Below are 15,901 nucleotides of genomic sequence, written 5' to 3'. Positions count from 1 at the left end.
TCTCTGCTTATGTGAGAGGAAATCCTATCTGAGGAAGAGCAGACAGGTGTTCTTCATCTTAGCTGAGCCCAGAACGCGAGCAATTAAATTTATAGCATGATGATCTTAACTTAGAACTGGGAGAATAGTTCACTGTTCTTGAGTATATTAGAAATCTTTTTTTGAAGGTAGAAAATTATAAGTAAGTAATGTATGGGGTAATAGGTGATTTGGGTTTAGGATAGTCTGGACACTAGAGAATGGGTCAGATGACCTCTTACTGCCAGCCCCCTGGTTCAAGGTGTTTTAGGAGAATTATGAAAGAGACCTTGAGGTTTCATTGCCTTTCAAAATACTAAATAGTGAACTAGGGCATACTCCCCCGCACTCCTTAGATACAAACTCAGTGTATATGCAGTATCTATTCATATATAAAAAAAATATACTTACTTGGTGTCCACATTGGAAGGAATTTTACTGCTACTATAATCAGACTGTGATGGTAATATGGAGCTGAGGAAGCTGGCTGGGGACTGGTTATAGGTGGCTGTAACCCTTTGGCCTGGGTTGGAGGCAGCATGCTGCTGGGGAGAAGCAGGGAAAGCAGAGGAAGACATGGTGATGTGAGAGCTCACTGTTGAAGAGGCAGAAAATCTTTGCTCTGTGCATTGGCGGGGCTGGATGATAATGGAAGACTGTTTGGTCTGACTAGAGTAGCTGGAGGTTTCCGGTCCAGGAGGTTGCAGTCTGGAGCCACATGGGTTTTGGGTTTGAATGAAGTGTTTTGGACGTTCGTAGTTAAACATGCTTAGCTGGTATATGGAAGATGAAGGCAATTTATTACTATAATGATTTGTTCCTCGAAGGGTGGGGTCCTGAATTTGGGGTGGCAAGCCTGGAATCACAGAAGATCTCAAGGAATCTGAAGCAACCGTGGTCTGCCCCTCCTTGTGATCCTGGGAATACTGTGCTCCTGTCTTTGATGGGGTGGCCTCTTGAAGAATATTGTTCCTTCAAAAGGAGAAAATGATTCAATTAAAGTATTTGCATAAAAAACAGTACTGTTTAACATCTTTAGGAGCATATATGCTGTTTTGGGGGGAGGCTTAAATGCTTTCAAGGTCACCTCAAGGTGGACCTTTCCTGGCTTCTAGACTTCTTTTCTTTATCTCTGTCTTTGTACAAATGACTTTTCTCCTGAGAACAACAGCAACAAAAAAAGTATTCATTAATGTTGGTTTGCCTCTGGGTGATTCTTGAAGCATGCCCAGGGGCTTCAAGATACAGGAACACAAAGTTTGAGTTTGCCAAGTGACTATGAAAAGAAATTCTCTGATGCTGCTCAATGTGATAATTTTATGGCCTTACGATTAGCCTTTGCCTTGGGGGTATAGTTCATTAACCACAGAGATTAATTATATTAATAATATTAATTATATTAATAATAATTTAATTATTTAAATTATTAGCAGTTAAATACCTAACTTGTCTGCTCCTTTTCAGTCTGAATTCTTCCCATTGCTCATGAAAACCAATGAGCAGCTCTTCTGATACACCACTTAATGAATGTCCTGGTGATCTGTGATGAATGATGTCTCATTAGATCAAGGGGAACAATATGCTTTTTTTATAAGGAACAGTGAATGTCCATATTTACTCCTTCACTCTTTGGCAATTTCATAAAGTAGAGGGAACATGTATAATTCACTATTGTCAACTTTGAGTGTATTTTTTGTGGCTCGCTCTCAGGGTGCTGCCTCTTTTTCTCCCTTTGATTCTAAAATGACCATAGTACCAAACTAGAAGATAATTAAGGAGTATGTGTGTCTTTCTGTGTGTATATATCTTACTGACTATTCCAGAGCCATATATAAATTTTTTTATTATTTTTAGATTATACAATCTAGTTATTGGTGTTGATACTCTTAATTATTTAGATTTTTACTTTTTATTATTTTTACCTATTTCATATGTATTTTAGACTAATTTCGAAATTATTTTAGCTTCTCTCTTTTTCTTTTGAAATGGAAGATGCTAACGTACAGAAGGAAGTAAGGCAATATGAAACTAGTGTATACCTCATCAAAAAAGAGGGATGCCATTTCTCTTACTTAGCTCTGCATTGATTCTTCTAACTTCCTGTAATGGACCCCATTTTTCCTTAGATGAATCATTTGCCCCTAAAATCAACCATGAAGGGTCATATTTGCCTCTGATTTCTTTCATTAGTATGGCAAATCTAATAAGCAGTACTATATACAGACATTACACACAGACTAGTTCAAAATACATTTAATTTTACATAGTATAAGGCAACTCTAAGATAATGATAAGTCAAACTATAACTGATACCAAGCTGTCATCATTGAAATGAAATCTTAAAATTGTTTAATTTCCTAGCTTGAAGAATGTATCATTTTTAATGAAAAATTTCAGACCAAATAACTTCATCCCAAGTCTGTACATATAGTTTAGAATTAAATTAAAACTAGCAGTTTTAGGGGTGCCTGGGTGGCTCAGTTGGTTGTGTCCAACTCTTGATTTCAGGTCAGGTCATTATCTCATGGTTTATGGATTTGAATCCCACTTCGGGCTCTGCACTCATAGTGCGGGGCCTGCCTGCTTGGGATTCTCTCTCTCTCCTCTGTACCCCTGTCCTGCTTGTCTGCATGCACGTGCATGTGTGCGTGCATGCTGTCGGAGTAAAAAAATTAAAAAAAACCTCAAACAAACAAACCTAAAAGTTTTAGGAAAGAACAAATGCAACTCAACAGCCAAGAGAACGATTCTGTTGAGAAAGAACACTTAAAAAGCCATATATTCCTTAATTTCAAGTTTATGAGCACAAACATGTTCAACCAGAGTGCATTTTAGTAATTAACTGTATTAGGCCTTTACACTGTTGGAGGAAAACATCTAAAAGAAAGCTTTAATTAGATCTTCTCAAGGACTCTATTTGAAGGCAAGTAATTTTGTAGTTATGGGCTTATTCATTCCATTGCAGAATTGAATCCAAATTTAGTTCTTAAATTCCTTTTTAGGAAGGCAAATTATTCAGATTCATTTCAGATGGCAAGGGATAAACTGTGTAACAAATAGCCAGTAGATATTTTCCAGAAAGTTCCCTGTTTTTCCTTACATATATTTTTAAAATGTCACCAATCTTGTACATTTTGGTATCAGTCTTCATAGTTAACAATTACTGTTATTTTTCAAAGCTCAGTTAAGAATATATTCTTTCAAAAGTTCCATTTTACTCATGTCTCAACAAAATTTTATAGGGATGTTCAAATAGATAACTCTGAAAAGTTTTTCTTTATGTTTGTAGTTACTGTTCAACAGTTTAATTTTATAAGAGGTTCTCTTACTTGGCAGTATCATTTTATTCCAAGTAGTGTTAAATAAATTTGAAAGATTTTATAAGTAAAATACTATGCAGCTCCTATTTAAAAAATCATTTTTTTTCTCTCTCTCTGATATAGTACAGACAGACTTGCACAAACAACTGATTGAGGATATTTTAAAGCTCTAGAACATCACCACAGTTATAATCATGCCAAGTATTCCTTTTCAAGGAAAAATGATGATCTAAAAATATTAACACACAACTATCCTGCCTTGTACCCTTTCTATAATACCTTCCAGTTTCAGTGGAATGAATAGGTTACTTCCTTATTAAATATTTGTATAATAACATTATAATGTTACTTGCACACTTTTTATGTGAAGATCATTTTTGTACACGTTCCTCTGATTTGGACAAAAAACCAAAACCAAAACCAAAAACTGTAGCAGAAATAAAGGTGGGACTTACCCGTCGTTCCAGAGGGTGCCAGCTGGGTTTAACCCACTATTGAAGGGAAGGAAGAGGCATCCCCTTCCCTCACAGACTAATCTAGTGGCTCTGTGCTTAGTATTATAGCACCACTGACTTTTATCAGCTGCCAAACAGTGACATCTGATGTGCTTGCCTGTCCATCTACCTATGCTGGCATGTCAAAGTAAGAGTCCACAATCTAAACAATATCTCAGATGTCTTAGTGATATTTAAGGAGTGGGATTACATGAGCTTCTCTTGGAGGCATCTTTATTTTAGATGTGAATTTTGACTGTGAGCTTTAGCAAGCTCATGCAGGAGGAAGAGCAGTGAATTGGGAAATGGAAAAAAGTATAAAGCAAACTCAATTTCTTTATTGTGGTGGGGACTTTGAATGTTCCCTGTTTGAGAAAGAAGGACTGAAAGGGAAACCATATCTTAAGACTGATATTCCATCCAGTAAAAATTCTCCAGAAGTAAGATTAGTGATGGATGGCGTCCAAACTGATTTGTATTGGATAGTTGTTCATCTGAAGGCTTCCCCCCCTCCTTTTTTCCCCCTCTTGCCAAATGGAAGCAGGGGTGGAGCTGAGTTCAAGCAGTTTGTTTCAAGAGACAGGGTGTGGTCTGGGTAAAGGCAAGAGAGCAGGTGATGATGACGTGTTCCTGGGAAGGTGGGGAGGTGGAAAAAGATGATTTGGTTTCCTAGCAAGTTTTCTGACTCTGTACGGCATATGCCTCATTGACCTTGTTCTTTTATTCTTAAAGAGTTGGAAACACTTAAGAAATTACCAAAGAAACAGTCTGTATTTTTAGGGCTTTATGCCGTCAACTCTCATTTCTTCATCTCCCTTAACTCCTAACAGTTATGCAGTTTCCTTTGTCTTTTCACTAAGAAAACCATGTTGGTATTTAGGTTTCCATTTTTGTGCAGGGAAGTAAATAATTATAGAGGAAGAAGCCTTCAAATCAACAACAGAACTGGTAAAAAGGAGTAGGTGACATGAGGATCAGGTCCGTTGAGTGGAATTATCCCCATTTAGTTGGCTTCCATTATGGTATGTTTCTATTGCTTAAAGCATATCTATTCATTACCCTCCCTCATGGATCCTCTAATCTTGATTTAATTACCATGTACATTAAGGTCCAACCAGTAGATGTTTGAATGCGTATGAGCCATGTAAAATTCTTCACAGCTGATCATGTAGGTGTATCTTCCTTTGGTGTTCAGATAAAGTTTGATAATTGCTTCCTGGGCACACAGCCATTACATAGTGGAAAAGGCATACTAAACTGGATGAGTAGGTGTTTGCCTACCAACTCTTATTTCAGGAATTTCCCAAAATATTTCTCTACATCTGCTCACTGATATTTCAGATTCCATTAATAGGGACAAAGCCTTTTAATCCCAATTAGGGAGAATTAAAATGTAAATGTAAGTGACAATACAAGTAGCAAGAATAACCAACAAGTATGGCATTTACTATGAGTAGGTGCTGTTCTAAACACTTTAAATGTAGTATATATGACTGTTACTTGGTTTTTCTAGATAACAGGATTTAATTAGGGCAAGGGAGAGGAGATGCTAGATTTTTTAAGGTATTAGGTATCTTAATACCTAAAAGGTTAAGATGTATCCAACAGCCAAGTAGATAACATGCCCAGGACAAACTATAGAGTCCCTAATATTGCCTAAGGCAGATTCTGAAACATATCGAATAGGAAGAATTTTAGTCCCATTTGCTTTTTTATCCTTTAAACTTTATCTCTTTTGTTCCTCCTAGGCCTTTGTAAGATGTTATTTCGTTATAGTGTAATAGCACCATGGTATATCTGGGCTAAGATTTTCCCTACAGTCAGGGGCTCACAGGCTGATGTATAGAAGTTAAAGGTCTAGGGGCGCCTGGGTGGCGCAGTCGGTTAAGCGACCGACTTCAGCCAGGTCACGATCTCGCGGTCCGTGAGTTCGAGCCCCGCGTCGGGCTCTGGGCTGATGGCTCAGAGCCTGGAGCCTGTTTCCGATTCTGTGTCTCCCTCTCTCTGTGCCCCTCCCCCGTTCATGCTCTGTCTCTCTCTGTCCCAAAAATAAATAAACGTTGAAAAATAAATTTAAAAAAAAAAAAAAAAAGAAGTTAAAGGTCTATATTTAATAATCTGTTAAGAATCTGTTTTTCTATTTTTTAATGTTCGGTTTGCTTTTTTGGAAGGGTGTTTTACTTTTCCTCACAAATAAATTATTTGAATGGTTTAGTTGCTTATTTGAGAAAAATTGTCCTAAAACTGGAAGAATCAGTAAGATGTCAGGTGGGTGAACTATATTCCAACCAATCCCCAAAGACAACTTTTTCCATTTCTTTCTCTAAATTATCAGCAACGACTTTGATGGATCATTCCAGTGCCTCACAATATGTAGGCAACTTTCCACTGTCTCACCGAACCATTAAGGGAATTCTTTCTTTCCCATCATCAGTGGAAGGGTCGCTTGGCTGTTTAGCTGTCACTCATTCATCCCTTCTTCGTGTACAGCCCTTGTTTTTTTTTTTTGTTTTTTTTTTAAATGTAAAATATACTATTGTACAATGGTGCTGTGAGCTTTGTCTAAATTCAGAGGTCAGATGTATGTGATGAAGCTAATTTATGCTATATCAACTAAGAAGGCAAATACCACATTGAGTATGAAAGGAGTGAAGAGTGAAGAACGCTTCCTTTATTTTCAGGTTATGTATAGTTCACTATGATTACTGAAGCTCCATCCCACTGTAGCACTTAAAATTTGAAATCTCTCCTTTTGAGTACTTGATTCTGTCTTGTATTCTTTTCAAGTGAGAAATAATAATAGACATTCCACTAGGTTTGGTGTCAAGCAGTAAAAATTATGACAATTATTTGGTTAATGTTCTACAACTTTGTAGACACATTAACCTTCTTATTATCTATTTTGAAGACCTGAGTGTGAGTGCCCACTCTACCAAATACTTGCTGTGTAACCTTAGACAAGTGGCTTAAACTCTCTGAGCTTTAATAATTAACTGAAAAGCAAGATAGTATCTGTTTTACTAACCTAATCAGAGGGTTGCTGAGAGACTCAGATGAAACAGGAAATCATAATGGACTATTACATGGTATAATAGATCTCCTCAACCAAGTTAAATGTTTACTGAGGGAGGGACTGTTGATAACATTTTTATCTTGCCTGGGACAATGTAGCTCATAGTTGACTTTTAGTAAAAACTTGTTAACTTTTATGGAAGTTTTGTCGAATAACTTTTCCCACAGATGGTTCTATTAATGAAAAAGGTGGAAATAGAAAAGTACTTTGTTATAAGCTCAATGTCTTTTTAAGTCGTAAAAAGACTGCTAAACACATGAACTCCTGGAGAAAAGTTTTAGATAACTGTATTGGCTGTCTTCTGAGGGAAGTCTCACATAGAAACAAACACATAGGATGTGCTTAATAAATGTTTGTTGAATAAATTGCAGTGTTTAGTCCCACACACCCATTCTTCTTTGACCTCATGAGAAATCTTTATTTGTAAGGGTAGCTACTCTCCAGGCAACTAGAAACTCCAGAAGCTAAAGGGGTTCCAGGAGACCAACTGAAAAATCACAGTGATAGGCAATTATTGCAGATACATTGATCCTAAGAAAAAACTATGCAGTGAAGTAATAGCTACTATTTAATGAATTCTACTATGTGCCTCACGTACATTGTTGCAGGTCTGTTAATCTCCAAGTTCAGATTCTTTCCTTCCCTGGCTTCATTTTAAGAACTACTTGGGGAGTACCTATTCCAGGGTCATAAAAGCATGAGGAAGCAGCCCTCAGCAAAATCAGCCAGTCATCTACAATTGTAGTCCTTTGTAGAATGGGGTGCTTCATGTATTTGACCTCTGATTCCTTTCATCTCTGACATGATAAATTTTTCCACCTAAAAACCCAAATACTACTCAAGAAATATCTTAAATACTCAAGAATATCTTAAAAGATATTCCAGTATCTTTTATTTTGTAATTAATAGATGCTATGTTTAATTATACTGGAAAATAGTCAAGAGTGTTCATTTTTTAAGTTTTTATTTAAGGTGTTTAGCCTAAATTTAATCTAAAGGTAACTTTAGGTTGGTAAAATATTTAGTGGACTGTATTAGATATTGGTAAAACAGAAAATTTTAAATGACTTTTAAGTATCAATTTTTAGGTTTGTTTGTTTTTTTTTTTTTTTTGGTCACTGTTTTGGTTTGAGGTTTGGGTATTGGAGATGGTAGTGGATTGTGTTTTAAACATAGCCTGGTTGGCAAATTCACCTACTGAGTTAGCGTCCCATTTATACAGTTGCCTTTTATTATTTATTTATTTATTTTTTGAAATTGTGTCCTAAGTTTTTTTATTATTATTATTTTTTAATATATGAAATTTATTGTCAAATTGGTTTCCATACAACACCAGGTGCTCATTCCAAAAGATGCCCTCTTCAATGCCCATCACCTACCCTCCCCTCCCTCCCACCCCCCATCAACCCTCAGTTTGTTCTCAGTTTTTGAGTCTCTTATGCTTTGGCTCTCTCCCACTCTAACCTCTTTTTTTTTTTTTTTCCTTCCCCTCCCCCATGGGTTTTACAGTTGCCTTTTAAATGCAGGGACAATTTTGTCTGTATTCTAAGACAACAGGAAGAAACTTATATCACAGAGTGTTTTATGTATTTATATTGAGATAGGACCCTGAATTCTTTTGGAGAAAAGATTGTACTTTTTCAAAATCTTGTGGCATTTCAACATTATTATTTTTTTTTAAAGAAGTCTCTGTAATAAAACCTTAAATGTAGATCTAAGCACATGATTTGCTGTTTCAGCCCTTGTGAAGTATACGATGAAGGGCAAGGAAATGACAGTTACATGATTCACTGCAAATGAACGCTCCCTCAGGGCAGGAACTTTGCCATGTTCAATGTTATACTGTAAGACCAAGAACATTTGTTGAGTGAGTGAGTGTTAGGTCTGTCTGCCCTTACCATTGTGGTTGTAGCTCAGTAGAATTTTCATTGCAGAAATCCTCCTTTGGAACCTGGATCTCATGTTCATTGTGACTGGCTGGTTGAGGAATAGTTGAAATAGTGTTCATTGGGGTATCATCTACATTTTTGTCCTTTGTGTAGCTATCACTGTTCCAAGGAAAGGAGGCTAGTTCTGAAGAAAGTTTCCTCATGGGTAACTTTGGAGAACTCTCTGGTTTCTCCACTTTTCTTTCTGAAAAATATAATTATTCACCAACTCAGATAGAAACAGAATCTTTGTCCTGGCTCATGGCTGAATTGGAGCAGGCGATCCTGAAGAACAATTACCTGGGGAAACAAAGAGTCTTGCTTTAGAGACTGCAGTCCCAGCCTCATTTTGTGCAATGCACTTGAATTCTCCAGAGTCTTCAGGAAATGCTTCTGTGATAATCAAGGTGCAGACTTCCTCTGGAAAGGCAAGAGATTCAATTTGACCAGAGTTTTTGGAGACCCCAAATTAATAAACAAATAGGGAGGATGTCAGGGAGAGTAGATATTAGGAATAAATAGAGTATTTCTGGGTTTTTAAAAAATCCATCTGATTAGACTTTTTGTCTTTGATTGGGCTCCTGATGATAAATCTTAAAAACACAACCTAGAATAATCCCAGCACAGTCTCCATCACCTGTCCTGTTTTTCTGACACATCTTTTTACTATACTGTGAGTTCCTTGAAAGCAAGCATCACACTTTATTCCCTGACATACAGATTTCTGTAGCTTTAGTGTTTAGCATGAAGGTCCTGTAGAAAGATTTTCTGAACTGACCTAAAAATTATTGCCAGAATTGTTCAACCTACTGTTAGTACAGTGAAGACCATTGTGTGATGGGCCCTACCCTACTTCTTGGACAGTCAACAGCTTGGGTGTTTGATGGCAGGACACCTCCTCAGTGCCCAGAATGGAACCTGGCCATCATCTGTACTATATTAAGTGAATGAATAGATGAATAAATACACTGATAAATCCCAGTTATCTTGCTGCTTTTGTTGTGTCAACTCAAAAGGTGGTATAGGGTAGCCTCAAAACTGCTCATGTAGGCAAAATTGATCTAGGAGACAAAGTCTTCTGATGGAAATTTTGATTTAATCATTTATTATCAAGATGTTGAAAAATTGTGCTTACCAGGAATAGACGATAAACAAGCTTCTGAAAGATAAAACACGAGAGTAAAGAGAATTTACATGATGGTTAATTTAGTTGGGAGAAGGGGCCATGTTATATGAGAAATAACTTGAATAAAGCAAATGGAAGGTTGACTGTAATCTGGAGTCACAGGCTATAAATTCTGTGGAAACCCAGAAAAGGTACATATTGGAATGAATACTTGGCAGGGTAGTAGAAGAACTGTGTTTTTGTCCTGTTCTACCATTGAATTGCTTTGTGATTAGGTGAAAATTACTTCTCTGGGCCTTAATTCTTCGTTTCTATCCCATTCTCTGATTGGGAACCATTACTGAACCATTAATCCTCTGGTAGTCTCTTTTTCTCAAGAAAACTTCTTTCTTTTAATCTCGTTAATTACAATGCATATTCCATTATAAACATATTGTAGTAGTATTGTAGAAAAATAACAAAGATTAATAGTTTTCTCTGGGTGATGAGAATATGGGTAATTTAAAATTTTTTCTTTATGCTAGTATCAAATTGTATAATTTGAGATTGTATAATTTGAGATTTTCCTTCCTGAATGTGATGTACAAATGTTCAGTTCTGAATTAATATTTAAATGAGTATATTTTCTTCACTTGGTGCAAGAACTGTTTTGGGCTTGAACCCTGACTTGCAGCATTGATTAGCTTTGTAACCTTGGGCAAGGCTAGCAAAATGCTCAGCCTTAGCTGAGGTTTTGAGGCTCATTTAGTGTTTCTGAATTTCACTTTTCTTATAAAATGTAGGTAATGCATCCTTCAAAATCTTGATGTGAGGATTAAATGAAAGATTGCTTATAAAGTATAAACTCAGTGTTTAGCATGAAATAGATCATCATACTTGTTACTCTTCCCTAAATTAATTATTTGGTAAGAAACTTAAAAAAAACATGTTTAGGAAGCTATGCATCATTATTAATTTGTTTTACTCTTAAAAATATGTTTATTCTCATATTTTTTTGCTATTTGTATGTCAAGAACTAATAGTTAATTTGTGAAAATAAACCAATCTTTTCACAGCCATTAAAACTGTTGTGTCACACACACACATAAAACAAACAACAAAAAACCCTGCTGTCTTTTCTTTTTTGGTTGTTTTGTTGAAGAATCACTTGGATTTGAAATAATAATTGTTTAACAATAGAAATTTCTGAGCCTGTAACAGATCAGCTACTAAACTTTACAACATGAATTAGATTTCAAGGTTAATTGAAATAAAAAGCAAATCAAAAAGCTTGTGACAATACTTCTCCTCAGAATCTGGAAGTCCTCAGAGTCTGCTATCTCCTTTTTCTCTCTGTGCCAGTGAATTTGAACTGTGGTTATTGCCTGGACGTGGCATTCAAATGTGACAGACTGACCACTGGTTGTAGAGATGTCTTGAAGATGCTGAAGAAGAAACATAGAATTCACAGAATGGAAGAAACTCTTTCACCATATGCAATGATTTAGGATGCCTACTGTGTGGTAAGTATGCTTTTTGTCATAGTTATTGACATCTGACTGTCCTTTAAGCAAAACAAGGAGTTGCTGGGACGCTTTGTGCTTTATAGTGTGCTTGACAGTCACATAGAAGTTATTTTTACCTTAATATCATAGAGAAAGCTGTTTTTCACTTCCCCAAGATCTGTTTTTCAAAATAGATCTAAATTTTCAAAATAGGGAACCAATTAGTTGGAAACTCTTCCCTTTGTTGTATTATTTTGTTGAGTTCATATATAGTCATAGATTTAATCTTTATTACCGGTCACGTAGCGTGGGCAGTATTTGTAATTTGTTAAGGATTCTGAATCATGAGTTAGAGGACTTGGACCAAAATCTCAACTCTTCCACTAGCTGGTTGATGCTGATCATAGGAACTTGGAAACTTTTTTTTTTTTAAGATTTTATTTTTAAGTAATCTCTTTACTCAACGTGGGGTTCAAATTAATAACTGCGAGACCAAGAGTTGCATGCTCTAACAGAGCCAGCCAGGTACCCTTGAAAAACTTGGGAGCTATTTAAAACAAAAATTTTTTTTAATGTTTGTTTATTTTTAGAGAAAGAGAGAAAAACAGAGACCGGGTGGGGGAGGGGCAGAGAGAGAGGGAGACATTAATCCAAAGCAGGCTTCAGGCTCTGAGCTCTCAGGACAGAACCCAACGTCGGGATTGAACCCATGAATTGTGAGATCATGACTTGAGCCTAGGTTAGATGCTTAAACTGACTGAGCCACCCAGGAGCCCCAGAAGTTGGAAACTCTTAATCTCTGTGGAATTTAGCTTCTTTATCGGTGAAATAAGGCTAGCAAAATGCTCAGCCTTGGTTAAGGTTTTGAGGCTCATTTAAGATAAATAATCTGAAAACCTTCTTTAAAGAGTGAAGAGTTATACTGTTATATAAAAATATATATAAAAATAGGTGGTTTGATCTCACATTGCATGCATGAATGGGTGGCATTTGTGTAAATATCCACCTTAAATCTCGATTCCCTTCCTCTCCTGTTTTCAGCTCCAGAATCCTCTAGAATCTAGAATTACATTTCAGATTATAACTCTAGAGAGGGAGTATCTGAAGTCCTATCAGGTGAGACACACTGACCACGAGCACAGCCCTTGAGGCCTGATGACCAGGGCTGCATTATCACAGGGAAGGAATGTAGTAGGAAACTTGTAGAAATAATAAACACATATTGTGGACAGCCTCTGCTGCAAGCAAGCTTCCAGAATCTAGAGTAATGCTCCTTCTTCTTCTTTTTCTAAAAAAATTTATTTATTTATTTTGAGAGAAAGAGAAAGACAGAGACAGAGAGCACACAAATGCCTATGAGCAAGGGAGGGGCAGAGAGAGAGGGGGTTAGAGATCCCAGTCTCCACCTTGTCCATCTCATGATTGTGAGATCATGACCTGAGCTGAAATTAAGAGTCAGATATTTAACTCCCTGAGCCACCCAGGCATCCCGCTCCTTATTCTTAATGACATTGTTTCCTATGGCTTCCTTCCTGTATTTGGTACACGTTAAGTCTGCCCTGCTTCTCGTTTCAGCCAGCAAGAAGCAGTGGTTCCATTTCTGTCAGTTTTGGAAACTGGGGCACAGTGAGCCCAGAGGTTTCACCTTACTTTGGGTTGGCCTCGTTGATTGAATCCTGCTTTTTCCATAGATGATACAGGAGCCTTCTTAATCCTGATCTCTCACTGTTCGCCAGGCAGGAAATAGACTTGCTTTGCTTATTGACTTCTTCAAAAGGGCATCTTATTGCTGGTTCGGAGAATCGGATAAACCATGAGGTCAGGTAGAGAATAGTCTACTTGGAGAGTGGAATCTAAGAATTGCCCTCCAGAGCTGGAGATTGACCTAGACCAAAAGTCTAAAGAGTATAGGATAAACCCTGAGTTTATCCCTGAGTAATGCCCTGTGACATTGAACAGTAATTTCTCCCCTTCTGGTACTCACTTTTAGCATCATAAAACAATTATTTCTGAGGTTCTTCTTAGCTTTCCCTTTTCCTTCTTCTTACCGCTTTGATAACATCTACAATTTATCTATAAAATCTTAACTTCATGCAGTATGGATAAGTTACCTTGGTGAACACAGGGGCTACAACACAGGTGGATCTGGACAGGTTGCTGCAGGGACTCAGCATCTGGTTTAAGAAATAGAAGAGACACTATATCATCCATACTGTCAAGGTCCTGAAACTTAGGTACATGGTGGCCATGGACTGACTGAATCAATTTTAGCTGCTACCACCACACCCCAGATTTCCTCTTTGAAAAGGATAAAGCTTCTAATTGAAATGTTATTTGAGATATCTGTTCCTGTGCCACCTTTTTTTCCCTTTCCTGCAGCTTTCCATCAGCTGAGATGGTGAAATGTAACACTAGGCAATTACATTTGGGAAATGAGTTTTGGCAATTATGTAGAGACTGTATATAAAAGGCATAAATAACTTGTAAGTTTTACTGACTAGCTTTTTTTTCCTCCTCTATACAGTTGCTCTTGTCTTCTCTTTTAGGCCTTTGTAAAAGCATCTCCCTGCCCCCCTCCCCTCTTCTTTTAATTAAAAGGGAATTCATTCCATGGATAGTTGGAATACTCTTTTATGGGACTGAGCTCCTAGAAACCAACTGTCTCTTATGATCTGGGACATAAACAAATGGCTGACCCACAGAACTACCATGGAGTTATTTCTGAGACCTGTGGATTTCTTTCTTGTTCTTTTTTGAGGTCATGCAGCTGAAGGTTCCCCTCATGTATACTTTTTAAGAAAGTTGCAATAATTCCTTTTTCTCTGGGCCTGTGTCTCCATTACTGGGACCCCTCAGAAGGCTTTTAAAACTGAACATACCCTTTGGGGGTCAATATACAGTGGTTGAACTAAGGTAGAATAACTTGATCTGATGTTGGAGGTTTCATTAACCAGGGAACTGATGGTCAAAGAAACTCTAGTGGTTTTCTTCTTTATCCTGTTGTAGAAACAAAACCAAACACAGTCCAGTGAAAGAAATATTAGAGGCAGCTTTGATAGAAATGCTTCACTGTATTCATTTGACTGTATCACATTTTCACTTATAATCCTTTTGTTTTTGATTTGCATTATAATTTTAGCTTTTTTCTCTTTGATCAATTAGTAGATTATGGCTCTTAATAGTTCTGCTTTAAATTTCCTTTGTCTTAGTCTGATAATCAGTGAGCTGTTACTGAACACTTAAATTATGTGGAAGATATAATTTATAAAGCAAATAATCACATTAAAGTTTGGGAAAGTTTAGGAGTTTTTTTGGTATGTTGATTTATTTTTAAAAATTTTTAAAAATGGTTTATTTATTTTTGATAGAGAGAGAGAGAGAGAGAGAGAGACAAAGCTTAAGTGGGGGAGTGACAGAGAGAGAGAGAGGGAGACACAGAATCTGCAACAGGCTCCAGGCTCTGGGCTGTCAGCACAAAACCTGCTTCAGGGCTCGAACCCATGAACTGAGAGCTCATGACCTGACGTAAAGTCAGATGCTTAACCAACTGAGCCACCCAGGTGACCCTGGTGTATTTTTTTAAAGTAGAATTTCCTCTATATTCTTATTGCAACAAATGAACATTCACATTCTTTACTTACTCTGACATTTCTGTAGCATATTCCATGCACAATCACAGACAGAAACGTTTTCTTCCCTCTTCCCTTGTAAGAAAGAGAAAAAAGAAATTCTGTCTGGATTTCACTGGAATTTAATAAAATTTAATTCAACTATATTGTATTCACGCCAGAACCAGCAAATTAGTTTACAGGCAGTAGGTCAATCCAGAACATCTGAATTCTTGACTAAGGATGGAACTACTTTAATATTTTCAGTTTAAAAAATCCAGACATTTACCCTTACAGAGCTATAGCAGTTGGCATCCAGAAGAGGTACTGAGTCACTTCCCAAAAACAACATTTCAGAGGGCAGATATTGGTGTCTGTGAATTTGTGTTTTGGTCGAAAGTCTTCAGCATATTTATTATAATAAGAAATCCATTGAAGCACATTGCTGTGTTGAAGGATGTTGTCAATGTTCATATTATCTCTATGAGTAGGTACTTAATAGAGAAATATATCTCGGTTCTTAGTATTAAGAACAATCAGGCTTCTGTGCTAGTACTTTGGTTTTCCTCACAGGTACTGCAAGTCTTAGTATTGATTATATTTCCTCTGTGTTAGCTATTTGAAAGTCTAGTGGTCATTTCATAGGCAGTAATTCAATAGACATTAGAGTCAGGATCTCTTAAATTTGTAACCTGATATTTTTTCCCCTGCTATGTCTATGATGATTTATTTACCCAAACCAACATGTGGATCACATGATCCCACAAAGAACTTTTATTTTATTTTCAGATAGAAGAGATGGAAGAGATATACAGACTAGCCTGAATAACAAAATAATACGATTTTCAGA

The 15,901-nt window shown here is 36.8% G+C and overlaps 2 protein-coding genes and 1 long non-coding RNA gene across 5 annotated transcripts in view; 1 reads left to right on the top strand and 2 right to left on the bottom strand.

The window, feature by feature from the left end:
- Positions 1–8,931, bottom strand: part of MYOT (myotilin) — a 22,733-nt gene extending 13,802 nt beyond the window's left edge. The window contains exons 1-2 of one of the 3 annotated variants that reach the window (XM_040444561.1): positions 8,804–8,931; positions 430–990 (exon numbers count right to left, since the gene is read on the bottom strand). In XM_040444561.1, the coding sequence (XP_040300495.1) occupies positions 430–990; positions 8,804–8,913 (671 nt within the window). In that variant the 5' untranslated portion in view covers positions 8,914–8,931. Of the gene's footprint in view, positions 1–429; positions 991–3,793; positions 3,925–8,803 lie in introns of those variants that run through there. The other 2 variants (XM_040444562.1, XM_040444563.1) reach the window with 2 other exon arrangements.
- LOC121010753 (uncharacterized) overlaps positions 1–11,405 on the top strand; it is a 26,611-nt gene extending 15,206 nt beyond the window's left edge. The window contains exon 3 of the long non-coding RNA XR_005781355.1: positions 11,301–11,405. This is a non-coding gene — a long non-coding RNA (uncharacterized LOC121010753). The remainder of the gene's footprint in view (positions 1–11,300) is intronic.
- LOC121010752 (palladin-like) lies at positions 9,134–15,901 on the bottom strand. Its single transcript, XM_040444572.1, has 4 exons — positions 15,085–15,901; positions 14,323–14,440; positions 13,555–13,617; positions 9,134–11,383 (listed from the first exon to the last, which is right to left on the bottom strand). Exons 1-4 carry the CDS (start codon positions 15,108–15,110, stop codon positions 11,168–11,170), a joined length of 423 nt encoding a protein of 140 aa, XP_040300506.1. The 5' UTR covers positions 15,111–15,901; the 3' UTR covers positions 9,134–11,167.

This window comes from Herpailurus yagouaroundi, unplaced genomic scaffold, assembly GCF_014898765.1.
Source record: "Herpailurus yagouaroundi ecotype Mexico unplaced genomic scaffold, PumYag 192, whole genome shotgun sequence".
In the NCBI taxonomy this organism is placed as follows: domain Eukaryota; kingdom Metazoa; phylum Chordata; class Mammalia; order Carnivora; family Felidae; genus Herpailurus; species Herpailurus yagouaroundi.
This window is presented reverse-complemented; position numbering and strand designations above follow the sequence as displayed.